The 25,010-nt window shown below is 32.1% G+C and overlaps 1 protein-coding gene across 5 annotated transcripts; it reads left to right on the top strand.

Annotated features, from left to right (window-relative positions):
• Nucleotides 1-368: 368 nt before the first annotated feature.
• On the top strand, nt 369-24,894 carry LOC106614423 (alanine aminotransferase 2). 5 transcript variants are annotated; one of them, XM_014230168.3, is made up of 8 exons: nt 369-460; nt 8,048-8,254; nt 8,787-9,018; nt 22,672-22,761; nt 22,861-23,120; nt 23,178-23,742; nt 23,828-24,086; nt 24,167-24,894. In XM_014230168.3, exons 2-8 carry the CDS (start codon nt 8,217-8,219, stop codon nt 24,313-24,315), a joined length of 1,593 nt encoding a protein of 530 aa, XP_014085643.2. In that variant the 5' UTR covers nt 369-460; nt 8,048-8,216; the 3' UTR covers nt 24,316-24,894. The 5 variants fall into 5 exon arrangements, with proteins under 5 accessions (XP_014085643.2, XP_036232089.2, XP_036232090.2 ...); XM_036376196.2 differs by lacking the exon at nt 369-460 and adding an exon at nt 484-667; XM_036376197.2 differs by lacking the exon at nt 369-460 and adding an exon at nt 677-695.
• The last annotated feature ends 116 nt before the right edge of the window (nt 24,895-25,010 follow it).

Genomic DNA, 25,010 nt, shown 5'->3' on the forward strand with positions numbered 1-25,010 from the left:
ACTGAAAATAAAACTGTCAAATAATTATTTCAGTATAGGTAATTATTACACAAAAGTTTAGTTTATGTTAGTCAACACTTTTTTATATATTTTTGAGTAAAATTTACACAACACCTCAAAGTCCATGCATTTTCAGCTATTTATATTTGTTTGTAAACAATTTCTAGAGATGCGTTTGACAGTTCAGTTCATTGTACACTGCACACACAAGCTCACACATACGTGATACTCATATATTAAAGAAATATTTTTGGTTGCATTCCAACAAAACTCTCCCTTAAGCTCACGCAGCCATATGCTGTTTTTTAGTGAACTCACTAGCGCTCGTTTTCGCAAAGCTTTTTGTATGCCACCCCACACCATACAAAGTTGTGAGAGCGCGAAGTCACCTAATTTGAGGCGACTACAGACCTGAGTGACCACTTACTCAACAGTCTAGCTGGAGCGTTTGTAGTGCGTGGTGGGTACTTAATCGACAAAAAAATTTACGCCTTTTATACACAATTTATATAAAAAGAGAGTTAATTGTTTGTGCAAATCACAGCAAAATCAAAAATAAATATTTCTATTAATTAAATAAACGCCGATAGAATTACGCAGCGACTTCTCACACAAAAATAGCAAAAATGCATTAATAAAGAAGTGAAAAGCAAATATTGTGAAAATAGTAAGCAGTAATGTGAGCCAATTAACACGTAAATAATAATAGAAGAAAATAAAAAGCGTTAAAATAAATCAAGTAAATATTTTGCACGCCGAAAATCTGAAACAGAAGTGGCGAGTCAATTTTTTTTTTTTTTTCGTTCTTTGCCTAAGAAATAGCTATACTTCTGTTTAGTTAATAGAAGAAAGCAAAAACAAAAAAAACTGCCAATGTAAGCTGCATTTGACCCACTTCTGTGCAGCACCCATTTGCCACTTTGCCAGCAATTCACGGTTGCAATGCGCAGCTTGAGTGTCCGTCTATGCCGACGAATAGTGACACAAACACACCGACGAATGCGCATTGCCATTGAATTGGCTTGCCTTCGAATTTTCATTTTCGCAGCGTCGGAATGTAACGTTTGCCGGCTTTTGGCATTTCTAAGTATTCTTGTTAAGAATTTTTGTTGATTCTTTGCTAATTATTGTTGTCTTAATTGCTTGTAGGCACTCGACAATGTATAAATAATAAAATAATAATTTGTGTTGAAAATAGCTAAAAAAGTAAACAATTTAGAGAGTGAAAACGAATATACATATATAAGAATGTATGTATGTATATATGTACGTACACGTTTGCAGATTCTTCGCTTCTACCTAATTCTTTATTTTTTAAATTCTTCCATCTCTTTTCATGATATATTCGCTATTTTTCGGCACATGTTGCGCAACTTATTACCTTTCAGCGCTATTCTTTATGATATTAGCATAGAATGAGTGCTTAAAAGTGCTGTGCTAATAAACTTGAGATCTCAAAACAGTTGACAATTTGTGAATTTAAGGGCGTGAAGTATAAAGGCTTGTGAGTTTGCTTTATAATATAATAAAGTTTTGCATATCCAGTGATATATTATATGTGCATACAGGGTGCGGCATATCTTATGTCGATAAGTAAAAGTTGTATTAGAAGCTAGAAAAAACATTAACTTCGCTTGTATCGAAGCTACAATACCCTTTACAAATAAAAAAGTTGCTTTACTAGTGCTTGATTTCAATTGGTCAGTTTGAATGGCAACGATATGTTATAGTGGTTCGATCTCAACGATTTGTACGGAGATTATACTGTTGCCTTGAGTAATAATCCATGCCAAATATCGTGAATATATTATATTTCATCAAATAATGTAAAGTTTTCCATAAAGCAACTTGATTTGAAACGATCAGTTTGAATGACAGCTATATCTATTAGTTGTTCGATATCGGTGGACCCGACAAAAGAGAGGATTCTTGAAGAGAAGAGAGAAGAAAGCGTGTGCAAAATTTCAGATCGATGTTTAAAAAAGTAAGAGTTTAGACGGAAAGACAGACTAAGTCGTCTCAGCTCGACACGCTGATCATTCATAAATATCTATACTTTATAGAATCTCCGACGTTTCCTGCTGGGTGTTACAAACTTCCTGGTAATCTTAATATAGCCTGTTCAGGGTATAATTATATTAGGTGTAGTAAAAATTAATCCATTATTTTTCCAATAGATGGCATTATTTATCTGTTATCTCGCGTTGTTTAAGTCCAATCGGGTTCGGCTGAATGGCGTTAAAAAGATGATATTTCGTACTAAAAAAAACTTTGCAGAACATAAACATTGCACAAAAAACCGTTTGGAACCATTTGAATAAGGCTGGATACGAAAAGTAATAAAGCATTCAATTTCATGCAAAAATAATGGATTTCTTTTTACTACACATAATATAGTAATTTAATGATTTAAAAAGTAAATCATCAATCATGAGCATGTTAATAGATTAAGGATTTTTGAGTTACGTTTTAATTTTTAAAGAACCTCAAAAAAAGAACTCAGAGTGAGTCAAATTTATTGAGCTAGGTGGCCAATCAATGTGATCTCTTTTTGACAACCAACGGTTAAGGAATTTCCGTTGTAAAAGTCGCATAATTTAATTCCTCCCTTCTTATTGAAACACATAACCCTTAATAATTTTTCCAAGCTAAAATTAAATTAACAAAATTCATACAAACATATCGATTTCGATCAATTGTTTTCTTTGAACAATTATAACCCAATGATGATGATGATTTAAGCGGAAATGACAACACAAATAATCACTTTTTAGTCATGTGTCAGCGGTTTATGGATCTCCAAAAACATTTCTCTTCTCCAATTTGATTATTTTGCTTATTAATGCCGCCAAATAGCGAGTAATGGTACTCTGAACAACTATTTTCGATGTAAAGCGTCAATATTTCATTGCATTTTAACGGTTCGAAGCGATTTATTTTTAAATTAGTACTGAATTGAGATTTCTAAGGCTTGTCAAGCCGAACCCGTTAGCAAATGTCAGCGTTAAAGTTATTCGGTGTTTACATATCGAGAGATGGCCGATATATACATATATCAATAAATGTTTATAGGTATGTATGCGCCTACTTTTCGAATTTTTTTCATATTTATTAATGCCTAATAAATACTCAAAAACTTATGGCTTAACATTTTTTAATTTACATGCGTACATTGTTAGCCACGTTGATAACCGCAACTAGACATTTAAAATTTGTTGTTTATTTTCAAAAAAGTGCTGCAACGTAGCATTTGCTGAAATTGTTTTGGCATTTTAATAAAATATAAAATGAAGTTTAGGAAAAGATTTAAATTGTTTACGCTTTTCATACAAAAATCAGCGGCAAGCAGGTAAAAATATATATTTATATATATAATTAATTTATTGTACAGTAAATATTTAATAATTACTCCAATTAATTAGCATAAATGTGCATATGAGCATACTAAATATGCCAGTTGCTACACACATACAAGTACATACAAACATGTTGTGTAGTCAAGTGTTGTTTTTTGTCATGCAATGCGAACCGCGTGGGGCGATTTCTTTAATTTGTTGTACTTTTGTAGATTTCTAATGCAAATAAACATTATATGTATATACAGAAACAAAGCCAGAAGCTAGCGTAAATATAATATAAGTATATGTACATATAAATAATGATAGCGAATCTAGCTTGCTTCAAAGATATGAGGGCTCATAAAGTAGCGAGAAAAAAATGGAGCAATAAACTTAAAAAAAAAAAAAAATTAAAACTAATCTAGCGTTTTCGAAGCACATTTTTAATACTCACTGCAGTATTTCGATTATTTAATTTTTTTCCATCTACTTTCAACATAAAGTTGAACTTTTTACTTAAGCACCGTAAAGTTCACTGTGTCACAATATGAATGTATGTATATGTAATTATTATTTGTGTCATAAATATGCTAACGCTTACACGCTCACTATCTCAGAACAACTCAGTTTCAAATGATTACGGGCGTAGAGAATCCTAAATCATACCGTTAAACCTTTATTAAAAACGTACCGAACAAGTAAGAAAAAGCTAAGTTTGGGTGTAGCCGAACATTTTATACACTCGCAATTTCCAAGGAAAAGCCGAAAGGATATTTTTAGGAGTTGACAAAACTTATTAATAAAAAATTTAGCTTAAATGTTCAACATGAATGATTTACAATAAAATTTGATAACTTATTAACTTCTGTATATTATAAGTTATAGACTTCGTGTCCGAAATATTTATAATAAAATCAATCTCATTAACTCAATGAGATTTATTTGATATAAACTCAACCAAAGAGGCTAAATTTAAGTTATTGGGTATATGAGGAAAACATCAAGCAGTGGATCGAGAATCATTATATTAGGAATATGAGGTTTTGTCCAAGGTCTAGACCAATTTCATTCATATTCAGCGTTTAACCTCATTATTTTTAGGAAAACCTATCCACTTAATTTCATTAAAATATAATATAAATCACACGCTAACCGCGCATATGTCGGCATAAAGTCTGCTAGTATAACGAAAATTAATATACTTGTAAGGTAATAGTATATCCAGTATTATACGTTGATTTAATTTCTTTAGGGTATCTCCCGGAAATTTGAATATCGTTATATTAAGGAGTTAGGGAAAATATTCACGCTATATTATAAAATATGTCTCAGAGACTTACCGAAATTTTAATCAAAAATCAGCTATAAACACTGAGGTTCATATATTTGGTATCTGGCAGACTTGAAAGATGGACTGGTCCAATTTTTATAATTTTTGGACGTGAGATGGCTTAGTTTAGAGGGACTTTTTGTGCAAGGATTTATTCCAATAACTATAAAGTATAGAATTTCCCCAAAGGTGGGCGGTGCCACATTCACTGTTCAATTTTGATACCGGCCCCTATGAAACTCTTTTGGACCATCTCGGGCGTAAAATTTAGTATATCTAACGCATTTTGCATTGCATTGACGCTTATGAAAGATTTTGTTTCTAAAGGCACGCCTTTTACATAAATTGGTTTTAGAAAAGAACATCAATTTTTTAAATCCATTGCAAGCACTTGTGTGAAGTTTATACTTGTATATAATAGAAAATATTGCTTTAATTCGCAATATAATCATTTGTAAATTATTCCGCGATTTCTTTAGACGACTCTACCGATTTTAAAGGTTCAAAGTACAGTTTATTTGCAAGATTCGCGTCAGACTGTTCAATAATTATATATAATATTTTATTTAATTACGCGTATGTATGTACATTAGGACCAGAAAATTTCCGGAAATTGTTTTTTTTTTTCGATATTCGCGGTTTGGTTCATTATGAATTCGTTCCAACGGGACATACGGTCAATAAATTATATTATTTAAGCGTTTTGAGGCGTTTACGCAGTAACATCCGTCGTAAACGGCTGGAATTGTGGGTTAACAATTCATGGATTTTTCATGACGATTATGCGCCATCGCACCGAGCTGTAGTTGCGAACGATTTTAAGACCAAAAACTCGTTCAATTCCATCGATCAGCCACCGTATTCACCGGATTTGGCCCCATGTGCCTTTTTTTTTTTTGTTTCCAAAACTCAAGTTACCACTCCGTGGAACCCGTTCTCAACTCGACTTGATTGCGGCTGTAAAAGAAAATTCGCAGAGGGAACTGAAGGCGATTCCGGAAAGCGCCTACAACGAATGTTTCGATGATTGGAAAAAGAGGTAGCAAATGTGTATCGCTTCAGAAGGAGCATATTTTGAAGGCCACAAAATAAGAATTGATGAAGATTAAAATATTTTCGTTTTATTTACAATTTCCGGAAACTTTCTGGTCTTAATGTATATATATAATTTGATGCAAAGTCGTTTGAGAATATTTATAAATTTAATAGAGAAAAATCTTTATGAACATTTCTAATCATACATCATTAAATTTTTATAAGCTTAACCTAAACCTCCACCTACATTGCGTGAAAGAGTCTTATCAGTTGCCTTCAAAAATACACTTCAGCTTCAGCTTTGTACCCATTTTGTAAGGCATTTTTTTTAAAGATTAACTGAAATGTTTTGTAATATTCTTTTCTTTCTACGCTTTGTAACATTGAAGACATACTTTTATCAGTGTAACATTGAAGACATACTTTTATTAGTGTGAAAAAATAGAAAGAATTAAAATTAATGATGAGAGATCAATATTCATAGAAACATAATCTACTTACACAAAAACTAATTATATTTAAACATATAGTTCAAATATTCATGTATTATATATGTATATCCGTCTGTATAAGTAAATATAAGTGCGGGTTATCAACTCAGAGCCCAATACTGCTACAACGCTACTAATTTTTATGCTAAATAAACAGGTGAAGAGCACTCAAAAGTCAAGTGTAAAATCTGTTAGTAGTAGACAAATATTGATTGATATTGAGTGGTGCGCTTTTGTAGGTGTGTATTGTATTAGTTACTCAGAGAAATACCCCACAAGAAAATTATTTGTAAAATCACTACAAAAATGTTTAATATTTATGTACTTATAGGAAAGAGACACTTAAGCATTTGGGGAAAGCGCTTCAATGTCATACTCAGAGATTTGTTCAAATTTTTATAAAAAGTGTATTTTATATCTTAGATAGTTTTTATATTTGTGAAAATAGCAAAAAGCTATTGTTTTATCAGCTGTTTTCTTTGTGACAAATTTTCAATAATAAAAATTATTTAAAATAGCTTTAGCTGACTTCAATTAGTAGGAACATTTTTAGTTATTCTGAGGCATGAATAAATATATTCAATGTCTTCTGGTTATATAATGTCAAGGAATCAAAATTTGGTGCTTAAGGGTCACAGCTAATGTGACAACTTAAAAAAGGCGATTTTTAAGAAAAAAAAAAAAAAACACTGCTATATAGTTGTTTCAAACTTGATTTTATTTTATATATATATATTTGAGTTACACACAATATCCGATGGCGTTAAAGAAAGGTCCTCCCCTTCCGCAGTAATGCCGTCCTTCTGCGTGGATGAAACATATAAAACAATATTCTTTACTAGAAGGAATGGTCCGTACAATAACCTACGATCGAAACAAAATCAAAAAATATACAAAATATTGAAGTGAGTTTAAAAAAAAACTTGAATTTGACCCAAAATGTTGATCGGCCTTTGATTAGATCATCAGATCGTTTGTTTTTTGATTTCACAATGGACCCTAAGGAATATTACTTTTTATTTTTTAAATTAAATTTTAACAAAATTTTGCCTATTTTTTTCAAACTCACACAAAATTCAAAAATGATATATTAAGTAATATAATTACCATTTATTGTATATGTATACCATATATACATACATATGTATATACATAAATGCCTCTTTTTTAAACATTTTTAACCCCGTTCACCGTTTTGCCAAAATATGTGAATTTTATGAATGTTTCTTAAACCCAAAATATACGCAAATTTCTTTTTGTTTAGCTTGCAGCCGTTAAGCTAATTGCTGCTTAAAAATAAATTTATACAGTATATATATTTTGACATGAACCATAGGCATATGTATATATGACTTTTTTAGACTTTAATTTGTAGAGGTACGTACTTCAGAGAATGTAGATGATATATATTTTACATTCTCTGCGTACTTGACCGTCTGCCAAAAAAGCTGAGAATGAGAAGACAACAAAAATGCTCTCCTAACAGCACCACGCTCTAAAAACAGTCGCAGCTTCCGTTAGTTGAAGCGGGTGCGTGACTCAGCTAAAAGCTCAACGTAAACAAATTGTCACTTCTGTAATATGTACGGTGTGTACGGTGTCGATTTTTTGCCATTTCCGCCAAACGCCATATTCGCATTGCGCTTCCATTGTTGGTTGGGCGTTTGCAGAAAACACAAAAGTTAAATGTCAAGTTACAAGCAAAATTGTGTATACAAAAACAAAACGAAAATTAGCGTTATTATTATATACACGCTCACTACCACTTATATATCACCTGGTTTCTCTCTCTCTCTCTCTCTCTCACTAATTCTTCTTCTTACTTTATCGTATATTCTCTGTTTATTTTTTAGCAACTCATACTAACAACAACTTCCAGCGCCATAAAAAAGTTAACAGCACCAATACCAACCATCAACCATCAACCAATACACACACACAAACACCAGGAAAGCGAACTTTAACATCGATACCAAAACAAAATCAAACAGGAAGAGGCACAACAAAAACAAAGCCGATAACATGAATCGCATCAGTACTGCCGTCTATCGCCATTGGAAGTAAGCAACCCTAGTTGAAATTGTAGTTCGCAGTTCACTTTGACGTTTCTGTTTGTCAACGCGTTGCGTTTCGTATCAGTCAATTCAGTCATACAAATTTACATGCAGTAAATATGTGAATTTATAAAATCGCATTAATATTACTTACGCTTTATCTCACCACTTTAATTCGCTGCTATTTGTCGTTTACTGTACACACTTTCTTTACCGCTCTCCACTCGAAAACGCTCGTACATAGCAGCCAACGCGTCGCATTTGATTTGCCTACTTTTGGTTATTTGTGCACATATAATACACAGTCGCTCGAGACGCGTTGGAAGAGTTGTGTCGTTGTAGGCCACAGTCGCCGTCGTTGTCGTTGTAATCCATCATTTTTCGCAAAACATTTGACAAACATAGTGGAAGTGTACAAATCGCATCGCGCATGCAACAAACGCTTGTTTATTTGCTTTTAGAAAATTGATAATTAGAAATTAGTGAATTGCAGATTTTGTAAAGACTTACTTTACTTCATTTCTTACGTTTAATTTAGTGCTTCGCTAGCGAACATCGCGCAGGCGAATACCAGCCGTAGTTGTAGACTCTCGGCAGCAGCTTTCATAAACGCCAAACGCGAAATGTCCTCGTCATCGTCGCATAATGCCGCCGCGTCGGACAAATGTCTGTCGCTGGACAACATAAATCCACAATTCATTGAGTTGGAGTACGCTGTGCGTGGTCCACTAGTCATACGTGCTGGACACATTGAGAAGGAGTTGCAGCAGGTAAGTGCCGACTCTAAGTTGTATGTATAAGAAGACGAATTAAGCGTCGAAAAACTCTAAAAATTCTCATTCACAACTTTTACTATTTAAAACACTGGCTTTCAACAATAATTGTGCTCACAGCTTTATATAGTTTATTTCTAGCTAATTTTCTCTCTGACACTCACTTTTAATCAATCCCTTTGTTTATACACGAATGTCATTATTCCAATTGGCATAAGTGTCCTGCCAAAACATTAGGATGGTAGGCTTTAAGATCAGCTGTTTTTTAACTGCTATTAAAACATTTTAAGTTTATGATTTTTTTTTTAACTTTAACCTAATTTTGAAATATATAATAAACAGAAGAAAAATAGAAAGTTTTATGATATTTCAAACTAAAAAATTATAAATATTTTTAGATATCTCAAAACTGGTAGTTTTTATCAGAATTGGTACAATAATATAATAGAAATATTAGAAATAAAAATGTAATAGTCCTTAGAATGGCGGTATTTAGCATTTACAACCAACTTTAATTATTACACGTAAAGCAATTGTTATTTTTTTATAAATAATTTTTTTTTTGCGAAACGACCAAAACAAAGGAATATAAAAATAATTATGAAAATGTATACATTTAAAGGACAAATTGAGCTTTAGATTTGTTCGGCTCTTCTAAATTTTTATTAAAATAATTTAGAAAATTTTACTGCTGTGAGCGAAATCCGCCCAATAATCTTATTAGATTGTTAATGAATAATAACAGAAGGCAAAATGAAAAACATGTGACTTAAATTTATATACAAGTATAACAAAAAACAAACAATTCTAAGTTATATACTAATTAGTTATTCAATGAGCATTTCATTTGCACAAAACTCAGTTCATTAAGTCAGCCGGCGAAAAAAAGTCAGCAAATTGAAATAATCGATGCATAAAATTGAGAGCTTAGCTTTTGGGGTTGGACTAATCAAAAATATTAAAGTAATTTCAAAAAAATTAATGAGTCATGTGCTAATATACGAACGGTTTGTGATAGGAGCTTTACAATAACCATAGGAATTTTACTAAAAAAAAGTGCGTTAAATTATTTTCCCGTACCTTATGTAAAGTCAAAACTTTATAGCAATTTTCAAGAATGAATAGTGCTCTTATAAATATGTAAATCTTCTTTTGTAAGCATTCAAGACTAAAAATCTTCCTGTTAAAGCAAATTAATTTTAAAACTAGAATGCATATTAGAGATATATTAGTTCAAAACTACTAACTAACGGCTATTTTAAATTTTTCTGTTACTTTCACCTGATATTTTGTGCATTTTGTTTTGTGCATAAAAAGTGTAAAATAAAAATTAGTATTTTTTATCCTCTACGCCATGTGTACATACCCTAATATATGGTAAGGCGCAAACTGGTTTTCAAGAGGTTTCGCTCATTACTTTTGACAATTGTACTCTACTATTTATTAATTCGTATTCGTATATGCATATTATCTAATGGCGCTGTTCAAGTAGAGACGTAAGTAAATGCAATTACACTAGTTTACAAAGAAAATTCAATTCAAACAGCGTTTATGAAACAAAAAGTTCACCTCTAGTTTACTAAAGTTCAATATACTTCTGCTTTCGTATTTCTTTGATAATTTCGTATATAAATTTATAAGAATTGTTAATAAATTCGAACACGCTTTGAAAATATTTGAATACGTATTTAAGTGCATGCTAATAAAAATAAGTAGCTGGTATAAAAGTATATACATATATATATTAGGGTGTGACAAAAAAAACGTTTTTTTTTTCGCTTGGTACTCTGTAAAATAAGTTCTTGAAATTGTATGTTTTACAAAAACGTTACATATGATTTTTTTGTAACCTAACCGTTTAACATATATTTACGTTTATAGTTTGATTATTTAAAAGCAATTTTTTTCTTATAACTTTTAAAACTCAATGAAAAAAAAATCATTTTAAATTGCAAAATATGTATTTTTTCTATCTGATAAAAAAAAAAAATAGAAAACTATAAGGCGCAGGACCTTTCCGTTACAATTAAGAGCTCATACTTGGAAAGGTTTTCGTAAATAGGTCTAAGAACTTGTTCACCAAGCGAAAAGAAATCGTTGTTTTTACTTACCCTAATGTATATATATCTTTAATATACCATAAATTTATATTCCTTTACACGCTCATACCGCTGTCTTATACATCCATATATAATATTTATATTGTTGCCTTTATACAAAGTCAGCTATCATTCGAGAAAACAAAATATTCATTCCAAACCAAACGCAAACAAACATGTCTAAATATTTGCTTAGAATATGTAGATATGTATATATATATATGTATGTTTGCATGGAGAGAGCGGAAAGATAAATGTATTCGCAAACCAATGTGAAAATAGCGCAACACAACGAAAACTAATTTAACAATTTATCACATAAAACGAAAAGCGGATGCATTTGCCACTCGGCGAAAGGGGATCACCGTCATTTATCTACCCACCAACAAGTTTACCGGCATACTTACATATTTACCAATTTGCGAGTTGCGGCATTGCATTTTATTAGAGCCCACTTGATTCTAATCAAAGGCCAGTTAGCTTTGCTAGACTTATATGTGCGTCAGGTGCTGGATCTATGTGTGTTTACGTTTGAGCGCTACGAGTATAAATTTATGGTGTACAAATATGTACGTGATGCCCTGTAAAATTATAAGCGAACTCGCGAAATATATTGTACATACATATGTATTTATAGAAATATTTACAGATTGTATTGTAATTGTATTACTGCCTTGCTGCTACTTGTTTATTAGCTTATTTAGAAGCTTTTCACATGCAATTACTAATTTTTGTAGATACTAATAGATGATAGTAAATATTTAGTTCGAGATCGACAACTGATCCGCACTAATGCTGAAATTCTGGCCGGCCGGTTTTAGGCGTTGCATTCGAACTTCGAATGTGAAATTCGTTGGCAAATTTGCAATCAAATACGATTTTTAGTAAATGTATTGTGACTTTTGACCAGTGCGGAAAATCCCTTTCAAGTCTTATGCTTTGTCCTAAAACAATATTTTTCGATTAAAAAAATATATATTTTTAAATAAGCAAAACATCATGAAATTCTACTCAGAGTAAAAAGTTTATGCAACAATAAGCAATTTTACAGTTACGCTATTCATTTTCCTTATGGGTACAAAAAAAAAGTAATAACCGCCTCGTTTGATATTTGTTTTTATAATTGAAATTTGAGTGGCACTTACATACGTATACATACATTTACATGAATATGTACATTTAGTCATGAAAAATTAATTATTTTTATTATTAATACACCCACAAGCTCGTGATTGTTGTAAGAAAACAAAATATTAAAACGCAAAAGCCGTCTTCAGCCGAAGCATGACCGTCTGTTTACTAGAGTATTACACAAATTTATTGTTGTACATGTATATTTATATATGTATAGTAAATGGTAATATATACTGATGCCTTAATGGTCATATGCGCAGGCAAGGACAAGTGGCACGCTCGCATTGAGTTCTTCCTTTGCTTAGTCTGAATAGAAAATTGATTTTCACTTAAAGACAAGGCAGCTATGGTCATTATTGTAAATTGTATGTAGAAGAAATATAGTAAGGAGAACTGAATTTCAGCACGAACTCAATATTTTTGTTATAGAATATTTAAAAATATTCAACAATTATTATAATGACATATAAGGCACCATAGCATTAAAGGAAACTTTGTGGTTATAAGAATGTGGCACCCTAAGGAGCAGGATCCGGCATAGCCCTTATGATAATCATCACTTTATACCTTGAGCAGAGTAATGTAACAGAATTTGTAATGCCCTAAAGGAGACGTCAGTGTCACGAGCTCAGTCGATTTTACCATGTGCGTTTGTCTGACCGTCTATATATATGAGAATTATTTTCGAGATATCGATCTAAAAATTTGCACATGTCTTTTTCTTCCCAAGAAGTTGTTCTTTTGTGGAAACCGCCGATATCGGACCACTATAGGTTATAACTGCCACACAAACTGATCGATCAAAATCAAGTTGCTGTATGGAAAACTTTTTTATTTGAGAAATTATCTTTACGAAATGTTATGTTGTTCAAGGTAGTGCTTTAATATTAGCGTTTATAGTAGCATTTCATTATTAGAATTCAGATATGGTTTAAATCGGTTCACTATAACATATAGCTGTCATACAAAATGGCCAATCAAAATCAAGAAAAAGATCTTTTTATACGCTTTTTTGATAAAAAGTTTAATAGTTTTTTAACTCCTAGCACATTTTTCACAGTGAGAGATTCTTTATGAATCATATAAAATTTCTTTTTGTAGAACACTTCGTGAATACTTTACTCTAATATTTACTCACTTTATATACAACCACGTTTTATATATAGTCACTATATTTTCGGATATCCTGCTTAACGTTCTTACTTCTGACAAGTATCTAAAGGTGAGAAGTCATAGAGAACAATCCAGCTAGCATGACTTGTATAGAGACATGACCCGTTATGCTGATTATACGAGTATACTTATGTATGTGTCATTTGCTAAACCAGTTCATAATACCTTAACATATAACCCCTAGGTTTAAAAATAGATTCCACAAATAATTATATAAATGTGCAGGCATTTAATATACTTTAATGCATTTACCTACACACACACATACAAATAAAGTTATAGTTATGCACATATATTTAATAGTAGACATTTACTGGCAGCTTATGTGGCTGAAAATGCTTTCAAATGGCATTACCTCATGTAATCACATTGACGAATACGTCATGTTTACATTAGTTCACCTTATTACTATTCTTTTCTTTGCCAAAACTCATTTGCATTTCACTACTTGCTAATTTTGTGTTTATTGCCGGTCATTAATCTTGAATTTGCAAAAAATGTATGGTGGCGAGTGAATCAAGTTAACTACAAAGCAGCTTGTTTTTCAAAGTAACAGTAAAAAGTACAAAAAAATCAATAAAATGTTAAAACCAAAGGGGCATATAAATTATGTAGTGTCTTAGGGCAGGTATTACCCCACAAGCTTTTTTTCCGATTTCTTTCATAGCAAAATTTTAGTTTTTTACTTACCATATATTACAAATTTCTTATGTATGTATATATATTTGTGCTTGATATAGTCACATAATCCAAAGGGTTCATTACACACCAAATCCCCATCATGTGATGCCAAATTGAACTTTTAAAATTATCGTGACATTGAAATGCAATAACAGTAAATACGAATTACCCATATAAGCGTTCATACATATGTACATCCTATTTACATATAAAAGAATAAGAAAAAACAATATTGTCACAAATTGATGCAGCATGTCATGCTTGAATCAGGGCATTCACGAGTTTGTTGCTTTGCTAGGGAGATTGGATAACTTTATATTTTTATACTTTGAACAGGGTATATTAAATTTGCGCCGAAGTTTGTAACACCCAGTAAAACACATCGGAGAACCTGCAAAGTATATATATTTTATATAAGTTCTCAGCGTGACAAGCTGATTCGATTTAAACATGTCCGTCTGTATATACGTGCACTATTCCTTGATTTTATGAAATATCGATCTGAAATATTGCACTCGTTCTTTTCTTCCCAACAAGCTGGCGCTGCTTAGTCGGAAACGCCGGTACCGGTCCATTAAAGCATAACTCTGCGATACAAACTGACCGATCAAAATCCAGTCCTTGTATGGAAAACTTTTTTAGTTAACAAGAAATATTCACCTGTCAAATTCACCAGTGAAGGGTATTATAGTTTCGGTGCAGCCGAAATTAGTTTTGAGGTTAAGAAGAAATTAAGCATAGTTTCGCATATATATTTATTTATTAATTTTATTCAAAAAATTGAAGTCCCAAAATACTAATCCGTAGAAAAAAAAACAAAAAAAATAATAATTCAAAATCCACCACAGAAATCACATTAAGAGAGGACTATAAAAAAAATCATTGATTTCTTGACCCCACAACATTGTGGGCGCCCATTATTGCAACCACTTATTCGACATGTGTTTATATTGCTTTTATTAAAGCTTACATCGAATGTCTCACCATCATGCCACAATTTGACCAACCATTAACTTATTGTGCCATAACATTTACATAAATACTACGTCTTCAATGTAAATATGTATGCACATTCATTTAATCATATCTGTACATATCTACTTTTACATATGTTTGTTGCCAACATGCGCAGAAGCTAACAGCAAAACAACAAAAAGACGAAAAGCAAACAAAAGCAACAACTTTATGCGTCATGTCGTCTTAGACAAACGTTGCATGTGGGGTTATTTACCTCGTCCCTTTATCACACTTCAACTGATGACGCCAATTTCATCCACTCCTCTCAAGAGCGCACATTTACATATATAAATATGGACTAACCTGCGCTAATGCAAGCTATGGGTGTGCTTATACAACAACAGTACATACTGAAAGATAAGTACATAGATTTTTCGTGATATTTTAACACCACACTTGCCGGCAAACGCGACTTTTCATTGATGACAAATCATTCGGAGCGAAATATTTTACTTACAATTGCAAGGAGTGTTCTCGTTTCAAGGTGGCCAAGTGGAAAATTTCTATAGCCCACTAATTCATGCACTCAAATATGTACATACATAAAGTGGGTTTGTTTAGATGAAAAGGCCATCGACGTACAAGCGTTCCAAGTGCAATTAGCTGAAGCTATTCCAGTGCCCTTGCAACTGCGCTGCACCTTTCTTGTAAAAATTCTATGTATAAAATTATCGCTTCTTTACTCATATGTTTGTATGTATGTTTGTATATATTTTCTCGTATATATACATATATGTATTTAATGATTTAGTCGTATTATGGCTTTCGATGCACATAATTTCATCCTGACCATATGATATACATACTTATACATGACTGAAGGACTAATTCTCTTTTATACATCTACATAGTTCTTCTGAATCCATTTTCTCCACCCTTCTGCTGTACGTTTTTTATACTCTCGCAACTTGTTGCTACAGAGTATAATAGTTTTGTTCACCTAACGGTTGTTTGTATCACCTAAAACTAAGCGAGTTAGATATAGGGTTATGTATATATAAATGATCAGGATGAAGAGCCGAGTTGAAATCCGAGTGACGGTGTTTAATCAGGCAGCGCTTATCGCGAAATGATAGTGAATAAAAATTTCGGCTCTTTTAGTTTTTGGACACTAATAAATAAATCTTCTCGCTGTGTTATAATCTAGGTATTTTAAACAAAAATATGGGTACACTAGCGATTAACAGTATTATCGATTTTAAACGAAACCACATTTAAATGTTAATATTTATGGAACGAGAAATATGTATGTATATGTAATACAGGGTGCGCCATCTTTTATGTCCATTTGTAAATATTGATTAACATCGACTTTAACTAACCGTTTTTTAGTGGGTTAAACATATTTTGGAAAACACAATTCGGTATAATTTTAGTCTGGAATAAAGCCGAGTTGAAATCCGAGTGACTGTCTGTCCGTCCGTCCGTATGTGCAAGCTGTAACTTGAGTAAAAATTGAGATATCTTTATAAAGCTTAGTACACATGTTTCTATAAATATATAATATACAAAAAAAGCTGAAAAAAATCAAGACGATGTTATGATTTGTTTGCGAGTGAAGTAATTGACTTGAAAAATATATTTTTGAGAAAAATGCGTTTAAAGTTAAACTGATGGTGTCAATTGAGCGACCACACTTTACACTGTAACTCAAAAACTATTTGAGATATCGATTAAAAATTTAAGTTTGTTATATTTAAAGTAATGGACTCTCGAAATATGCAAAAGCAGGCAAAAAATGTTCAAATACTTTATAAATTGTATCAATAAATATCTTAATTGTTACGGCCAATTAAAATGTTTGAATGCGTCATTACGATGTTACCAGAGTTAGCGTATTAAGCGCAGTTTTCTGTAATCTCAAAAGATTCTATACAAGTAAATGTTTCAATAATTTTAAAAGAAAACAATTACTCTTTTTACTTCTGAACACGGTTTCAATGACTCTTTAGAGGTCAAAATTAGAGGGCGTCAATTATTTTTCAAGGTTTTCGATTTATTTTAATTCAAATCATAAAGTTTAAATATATTTACATATGTGAACAAAATGTTGATTGATATTTTCAGTTTCTTGGAAAGAAAAGATCTTAACACCCCGATTTTCATATATTTATAGTCCAACGTTTTTCTTATGAAAGCTCTATTTACACTCTCATTTTAAATAAAATACTCACTTCGTTTCACAAAAACTATTTTCTACTCATAGTTTATAGTTTACCATGTACCCGCACCTTCTGCCTTAATGTTCATAGTTTGGATTGCTAATAACACCTTTTAGCGGCTTTCAGTGAACTTATACGAATGTTTGTTTGTATATCTGCAAGTAGAATAATTAGTTTAAGTATCAAGAACTAATTTATAGCATCGTAGGAAAAATTCCATGGAAAAATTAAATTTTTTACTTTCAGGGGTTTGTGAGTCTTCGATATATATATGAAACTATTCTTTCATATTTATTGTTTGTGCTGTTTTCCGTAAAAAATTAAAGATCTAATTTCATTCAAAGCTTTCTAATAGGTTTTTAATACGTTGAAAATGCGACGGTTTCTTTATTTTCAATATCTTGAATGACAGCTGTCAAAAGACCGGCATTCGAGTATACATTCATGTACATATATTCAAATGAAAACTCATCGAACAGTTTAGATTAACTAATATAACATAACCTATTCCTAATTTATGTACAAGTATATTATAAAATTAAGAATAAACTTTCTGTATATACTACATATGTATGTATGTATGGTATGTCCCTTTGTATGCACGCCCATCAATTCTGAACCAATAAAGCTTCCGAAAGAGTGGTCGTGACAACAAATTGGATAGCCAGGCAGTCAATAAATAATATATATAATGCAATATCGTATATATGTATACAAGTTTATAGCATACCTAAACAATTTGTTGTTGTTGGTGGTGGTGTCTTAAATACTGGCGTGATCGTTTGCTGTCATATAACCACATAATTAAAATGTCACAAAGCCAACACATGATGGGATAAATTTCAGATATGTGTGTATATATGTACGAGTACATATATGCGTAGAAATATTTTCGCTGATAAAAAACAATATCAGACATCATAAAGTCATAAGCATATTAAATACTAATTAAGCAAATAAAATGCTATGAGCAAGAGTACGGTGGTAACTATATACTCATATATACATAATATGATATAATACATAAACTACATAGTTGTTGTTGTATTATAAATTTGATGTACATACTCTTATGTATGTATAATTCTTAACATATTTTTACAAAAATAGTAATAATTATTTTTTAACGATCTTTGCGTAATTTCTAAAGATATGTAAAACTCATTAAGGTTTTATAAGCACACATACATATGTACATAAATACATACATACGTACGTACTAGTATATAACAAATACTCCCGACATTAGCTTAGTAATTTTACATTTTTACCATATAATTGATGAAAAAGTACTCTATATACATACATACATACATGTATGTATAAGTACTCTCCCTCTAATCTAGATTTGGCCTTTTATTTCATAGCACCATATCACCACTGACACATTATTCGATTGTCATAGAACGACACGCCTCAGCAACTGCTAATTTTATCAAAACATACTGATAAGTGCTGATAAAGAAATTCGATTGGCAAACACTTACTTATTGAATACATTTACAAGTATAGCGCTACTTGGTCACAATCGGCCAGACATTTCATAATAAATTAAAAAAATTTGTGAAAATGTGTTGCGAGTAGTTTTCTTATCAACTGATGTTGAAGTCAATATACAAGTAGCATTAGAGTATACTACAATATATACTATCTGGTGTACTCATATATTAATCTACATAGGTTTCAACACAGAAAGCACTCGGTTAGAGATGAAAGGCGGCTTGGGTTTCATTAAACTGAATCACTGTTACTAAGAGATAGATAATTTTAAGTATTTTTCTAATATCTAGCCAACAAAATAGTTGATTATTAAACCAAAAAAACACAATGTTATCAAGTGGTTAATTCCAAAATTTTCTATTTAAAGTAATATTGTTTAATTTTAGGATCATTACGAGTATTACATTTTCAAACATTTTTAGGTGGACTACTTCTGCTGATTTCATAATATATGGTCTATCAAAAAGAAATACATTAGTTTGACATTAAATTCAAGTTTTTAGTAATTTTTTTTTTCTTTTTTATTCGGTAACTTGTTGCCATTTTTAAAGGTAATTTTATAATGTCACTCTCCTAGAAACTATCGTCCTTATTAGCAAAAAACTGTGTTAGTCGATTTTCACAAGCTTCTCTTTAGGCGAATTTTTTCCATCGATTATTCGCCACAGACAGAACCTCCCACGCAAGCTCCCGAAGCGTCTGGTGAGCCACTATCGATGTGTGTAGTCAGGCGTTGTCCTGATAGAATACAATTCCTCTTCTAATGGCCAAAGCTGACCGCTGTCGGGCGATTGCTACCTTTGAGAGTCCAATTCTGGCATGACCACTTCTGCCTGCTCACCGCATTTCGACAACGGCCATTTTCGCTTGAAGTCGTCGTAAGTGAATTGAATCGATTTTATTGCGATTCGGCAGTAATTTCACAGTTGAAAATTCAGACTTGGATTATGGATTTCTCTTTTTTATACATATAATACCTTATCGAAATATTCGATAATTCGATTATATATTAAAATAAAATAAAAAACAAATTAAATATATGTAAGGCAAGTATCAAATACTGAATTGACAAGTAATTTTTCCAAACAATCCATCATATATATTGAACAGGTCATTTGAATGTGAGTTTTGTAACTTTCTGAAATTTTATCTCTTTCCACCTACTGCACTCTTAATAGATTGAATAAATATAAAAATATATATATGTAACAAATATATTATATGTACATAACGTTATTTATATTGTATATATTAGTATATTTGTTATTATACAATAACATTGCTTTGCGGTTTTAATAGATATGTCTGATATTAATTTCATTCACATGGTGCTGTGAAATTTCTAGTGTTTCTAACATTCACGCCTTAACTCACTTAGAGAGATTGTGCTGAGTACAATATATCATATATTATAAACGAAATAAAAAACTTAACTAGTTATAAACATAAAAAATATTTTGAATGAGGACAATTGCCACTCAATATAGAGGCACGAAACGAAATATTACTTCTTAGTGTGTTTTTTTTTTGCTCAATTTCCTGATTTGAACTATAAAATTTTTTTCCAATATATGTAGAGTAAGATGATTTAATTGTAAATTATTTTCGTAATCATTTTTGAAAATGAATTGTATGAGATTGTGATTGAGAAAACATCATACATGATATATAACATGATACATACTACCTAATTGAAGCTTTCCATTTTAAACTTTGTTATTCAAAATGTTGATATGACAATCGCAAAGCATACAGTTAAGTACTTCTAATAAAAATTAAAATAACAAAAATCAAAAATTTGATGATTGCACTTTCGCAATAAATATTTATTTTCCATTTTCTTTGACGGTGTTTAATCAGGCAGCGCTTATCGCGAAGTGATAGTGAGTAAAAATTTCGGCTTTTAGTTTTTGGACACTAATAAATAGATATTCTCGCTGTGTTATAATCTAACGGGATTTTTAAAAAAAATATGGGTACACTAGCGATTAACAGTATTATTGATTTATTACGAAACCAATTTTAAATTTTAATATTTATGGAAAGAGAAATATGTATGTATATGTAACACAAGGTGCGCCATCTTTTATGTCCATTAGTAAATATAGATTAATATCGACTTTAACTAACCGTTTTTTAATGGGTTAGACATATTTTGGGAAACACAATTCGGTATAATTTTAGTCTGGAATAGCCCTACTTGGGAAACAGAAAGTCCAATATACAGAAACGTGATTATATGACCAAAAAATTACTGATTGAAGCAGTTACTGTGTACGACAAGACCATACACAATGTAACATTATGTAAGTTTATGCAAAAAAAAACAATTCGCTGTAGGACCGATGTCCAAGATATGTTAGTTGATCTCCAAACATGACCCACTCTTTTAGCGGGTTTATTTGAAAAGCACAAACTACACCAACAATGCTCGAAACATTGAGTAGTTCAGGACAAACATTTATTGCAAAATCATCGTTAACATATGTATAGCACCAGAAACGCTCAATCGAGTAATGGCAAGCGTAAAAATAAAGTCACGCTTCACTATGACGGATAAAGGCGGTCACTTGATTGATTTTTTCATTTGAAAAATACATCATTTTTTCTTTTAAAAAATACATCATTTGATCTTTAAAAAATTTTCGGTATTTACATACCAACATTCAAGGTGGTTCACCCTCTATTTAGTAAAATGACCGGCAGCACGTGGCTAATAGGTTTTATTTGCTGGAAACTCCAGCTCATTTATGTAAATAGAAAGACAAATTGACTGAACTGATTCGAAATTAATAATTTATAATTTCTTATTTTCATTTACTACTCTATCTGCTGACTTTCATTTTATTTTATTGGTTTAAATTGTTGAAAAAGCCCAATGGCCAAGTATATTAAAGCATTTATCGAAAATAGTTTTGCTAGCGTTTTTGGTGGGTGTTTTAGCAAAAGAACATCACATAAGGATCACAAAATCTTTCCAACGAATATCAAACAAAAGTCAGCGGTCAGCCACCAATCACTGTCAGTTTATATCTAAAAGCGAAGCTCTCTAAAAACATAAAGTTCACCTGGAAAATTCGTTTAAACATTAGCATGCTTATAATGCCCTCTAATAACCCTACTCTGAAGGAGTTAATAAAGAATTATTTTAGAAAACATACCTATGTGATCAGAAAAATTTAGTGAGATATTTTGGAAGTATGCGCTGATAATGGCGATATATGCATTTGATCTTAACCAATTCGGAACTAGTTCGTTGGCTCCGAGAATTGATATCTACACAAAAAAGGAGATTTCGGGTAAAATCAAAAAATTTGCATCATTGAGCAATCACTCAAGCCAATTTGAAATACATAGTTTTGAGAACGAGTTTAAAGCTAAACTGATGGAGCTAATTGAACTGAGCGGCGACACTTTAGAAGCCTGTAACTCAAAAACTCTCTCAAATAATTTCGAATTAAAATTTTAGTATGTTATATTTAAAGTTATAACCTACGAAAAAAAAACAAAATTTTTTAATGGTGTGCCCCTCAAAAATTATCTGAAACAGAAGACTTAAGCGACAAACTGCATACGCATTATGAGAAACCAGACTCCATTGACTGCTAAAAAACTCAACCGGACTTACTTCGTTCGACCATTTAACATTCATTTTTGGAACTTTTGGTTATGTTTACAAGAACGCGACCACAATCACAACAAATTTATAAGTATTATAAGTATTATTCCAAAAAGTTTTTCTGAACTCTTTTGTATTTCGGCCTACTTTTAAGTGTCTTTTTTTGGGTAAAAACAAAATAATTTATTTTTAAAATTTATATAATAGTTTTTTTTTTTAAATTATTATTAAGACATTTCTAAATATATTGTGTTTTTATTTTCAGGGTGTGAAGAAACCTTTTGATCAAGTAATTCGCGCCAACATTGGTGATTGTCATGCTATGGGACAAAAGCCTATTACGTTCCTGAGACAGGTGAGCATGCAGAAAAGAATTTAAGAACTGTTGACCAAATTTCCACTTTCCTACAAAATCGGTAATAACTTAATAAATCATTCTAATTTCTACGCACAGCTGCTAGCGCTTACATTGGACACAAGTCTCTTCGACTCGCCCGACTACCCCGAGGATGTGAAGAAGCGCGCCCGCATCATCTTGGACGGCTGCCAAGGTCAATCAGTCGGCTCTTACACCGATTCGGCTGGCATCGAAGTGATACGCCGTCAAGTGGCTAACTTCATTGAGAAGCGTGATGGCATTCCATCCAACTGGGAGAACATTTACCTGACTGCTGGTGCTACACCGGGTATCAAGAGCATACTGTCGCTTGTGCGGTAAGCATTTTCACTTTCCTTTACAACATAGAAAACTTATTTTATATATTTTTGCAGCGCTAAGGTTGGCGGTAAACGTCCCGGCGTGATGGTGCCCATACCACAATATCCACTTTACTCTGCCACCATTTCCGAATACGCTATGCATCGCAACGGTTACTATTTGAATGAGGAGCAAAACTGGAGTTTGGAGGTGTCCGAACTGGAACGCGCCTACAATGAAGCACGTAAGACGAGCGAACCACGTGCGCTGGTTGTCATCAATCCGGGCAATCCCACCGGTCAGGTGTTGACACGTGAAAATATCATTGATGTTATCAAATTCGCACATAAACACAAACTGCTGTTGCTGGCCGATGAAGTGTATCAGGCGAATATTTATGATCCCAACTCGAAGTTTTACTCCTTCAAGAGCGTAGCCTACGAAATGGGTTCACCATACAGAGAAATGGAATTGTGCAGCTTCTTGTCCACATCGAAGGGTTATCTGGGTGAATGTGGCATACGTGGTGGTTACATGGAGGTGTTAAATATGTGCCCACAAGTTCAAGCTATGCTTACGAAATCAATAACGGCGTCGTTGTGCAGCACCACTGCCGGTCAGGTGGCGGTGAGCGCTTTGGTGAGTAAGAGTTTTTGAAACTTACAGTTATTTATTATATGTAAATTATGTATGTATATGTATATGGATAACATCGTTTTTATAGGTTTACCCACCAGAGAAGGGTGAGCCCTCATACGAGCAATATATTGCTGAGAAGACCGCTGTTTTGAATGCTCTTAAAGAGCGCGCCGAATTGGTGTACAAAACATTCAACAGCTTCGAAGGCTTCAAGGTGAATGTGGTGCAAGGCGCTATGTACGCTTTCCCACAAATCGCTATACCACCAAAGGCTATAGCGGCAGCTAAGGCGAAGAACATGCCACCCGACACTTTCTATGCATTTGAATTGCTGGAATCAACCGGTTAGTGGACGCACCTATTTTGCGTAATTCTAATAAATTTTAATTTTTCAATTTTTTTTTTTTTTTATAAAATCTTGCAGGCATTTGCATTGTTTCCGGCAGCGGTTTCGGCCAAAAGGAGGGCACATATCACTTCCGTACCACAATTCTGCCACAAACCGACAAGCTGAAAATCATGTTGGACAAATTCCAAACCTTCCACGCCGATTTCATGAAGAAATACAAGTAAACTGTATTTTGCGGCGAAATAGGGCAGCCAAGTGATATACAAGAAATACGAAGTGGAATGTTGAGGCGTTGCACCAAAATTACTATTTGATGGCGTTGTGTGTTTTGGACGATTTGCGATTGTTTTATTGTGTTATTTTCAACATTTTTATAATAAAAAGTAATTAGTAAGCGCTTAGACTAAATTAAAGGCAGGAAAATTATTCATAAAAAATATACATACATACATATATAGATGCGTAAAAAATAAATTAGTTAATGGATTGTTAATTTTTACATTGTTGCAGCTAAAGTTTTAAAAGTAAAATATTGGAAAACTGAAAATATATTCCAAACATATTTGTATTGTAAATTTGCCAAATTTTGATTGAGAAAACCAAAAATTAAATTGCATAAAAAGTGTTGGTACTTTTAATTTCAATTGGCTTTGCTTATTGGTGGCATGAATAGCACTTAATATTTCAAAATTGTCTAATATTAATAAAATAAAATAGCAATTTTTGTGGTTTAGAACAGTTTACAACGTTTTGTATACAAGGTTTGAAAGTATTGAATAAAAAAATATATATAAATGGAAAAACTTTGGTTTTTGAAACTTTAAGGTGGAATTAGTTAAGGTTGGGACGACTTGGGGTTGCACGACTGGACACTGGACATTACAAAATATGCAGACTACTTGCTTTTTCAACGCCTACT

This window comes from Bactrocera oleae, chromosome 5 (assembly GCF_042242935.1).
Source record: "Bactrocera oleae isolate idBacOlea1 chromosome 5, idBacOlea1, whole genome shotgun sequence".
NCBI classification, from domain to species: domain Eukaryota; kingdom Metazoa; phylum Arthropoda; class Insecta; order Diptera; family Tephritidae; genus Bactrocera; species Bactrocera oleae.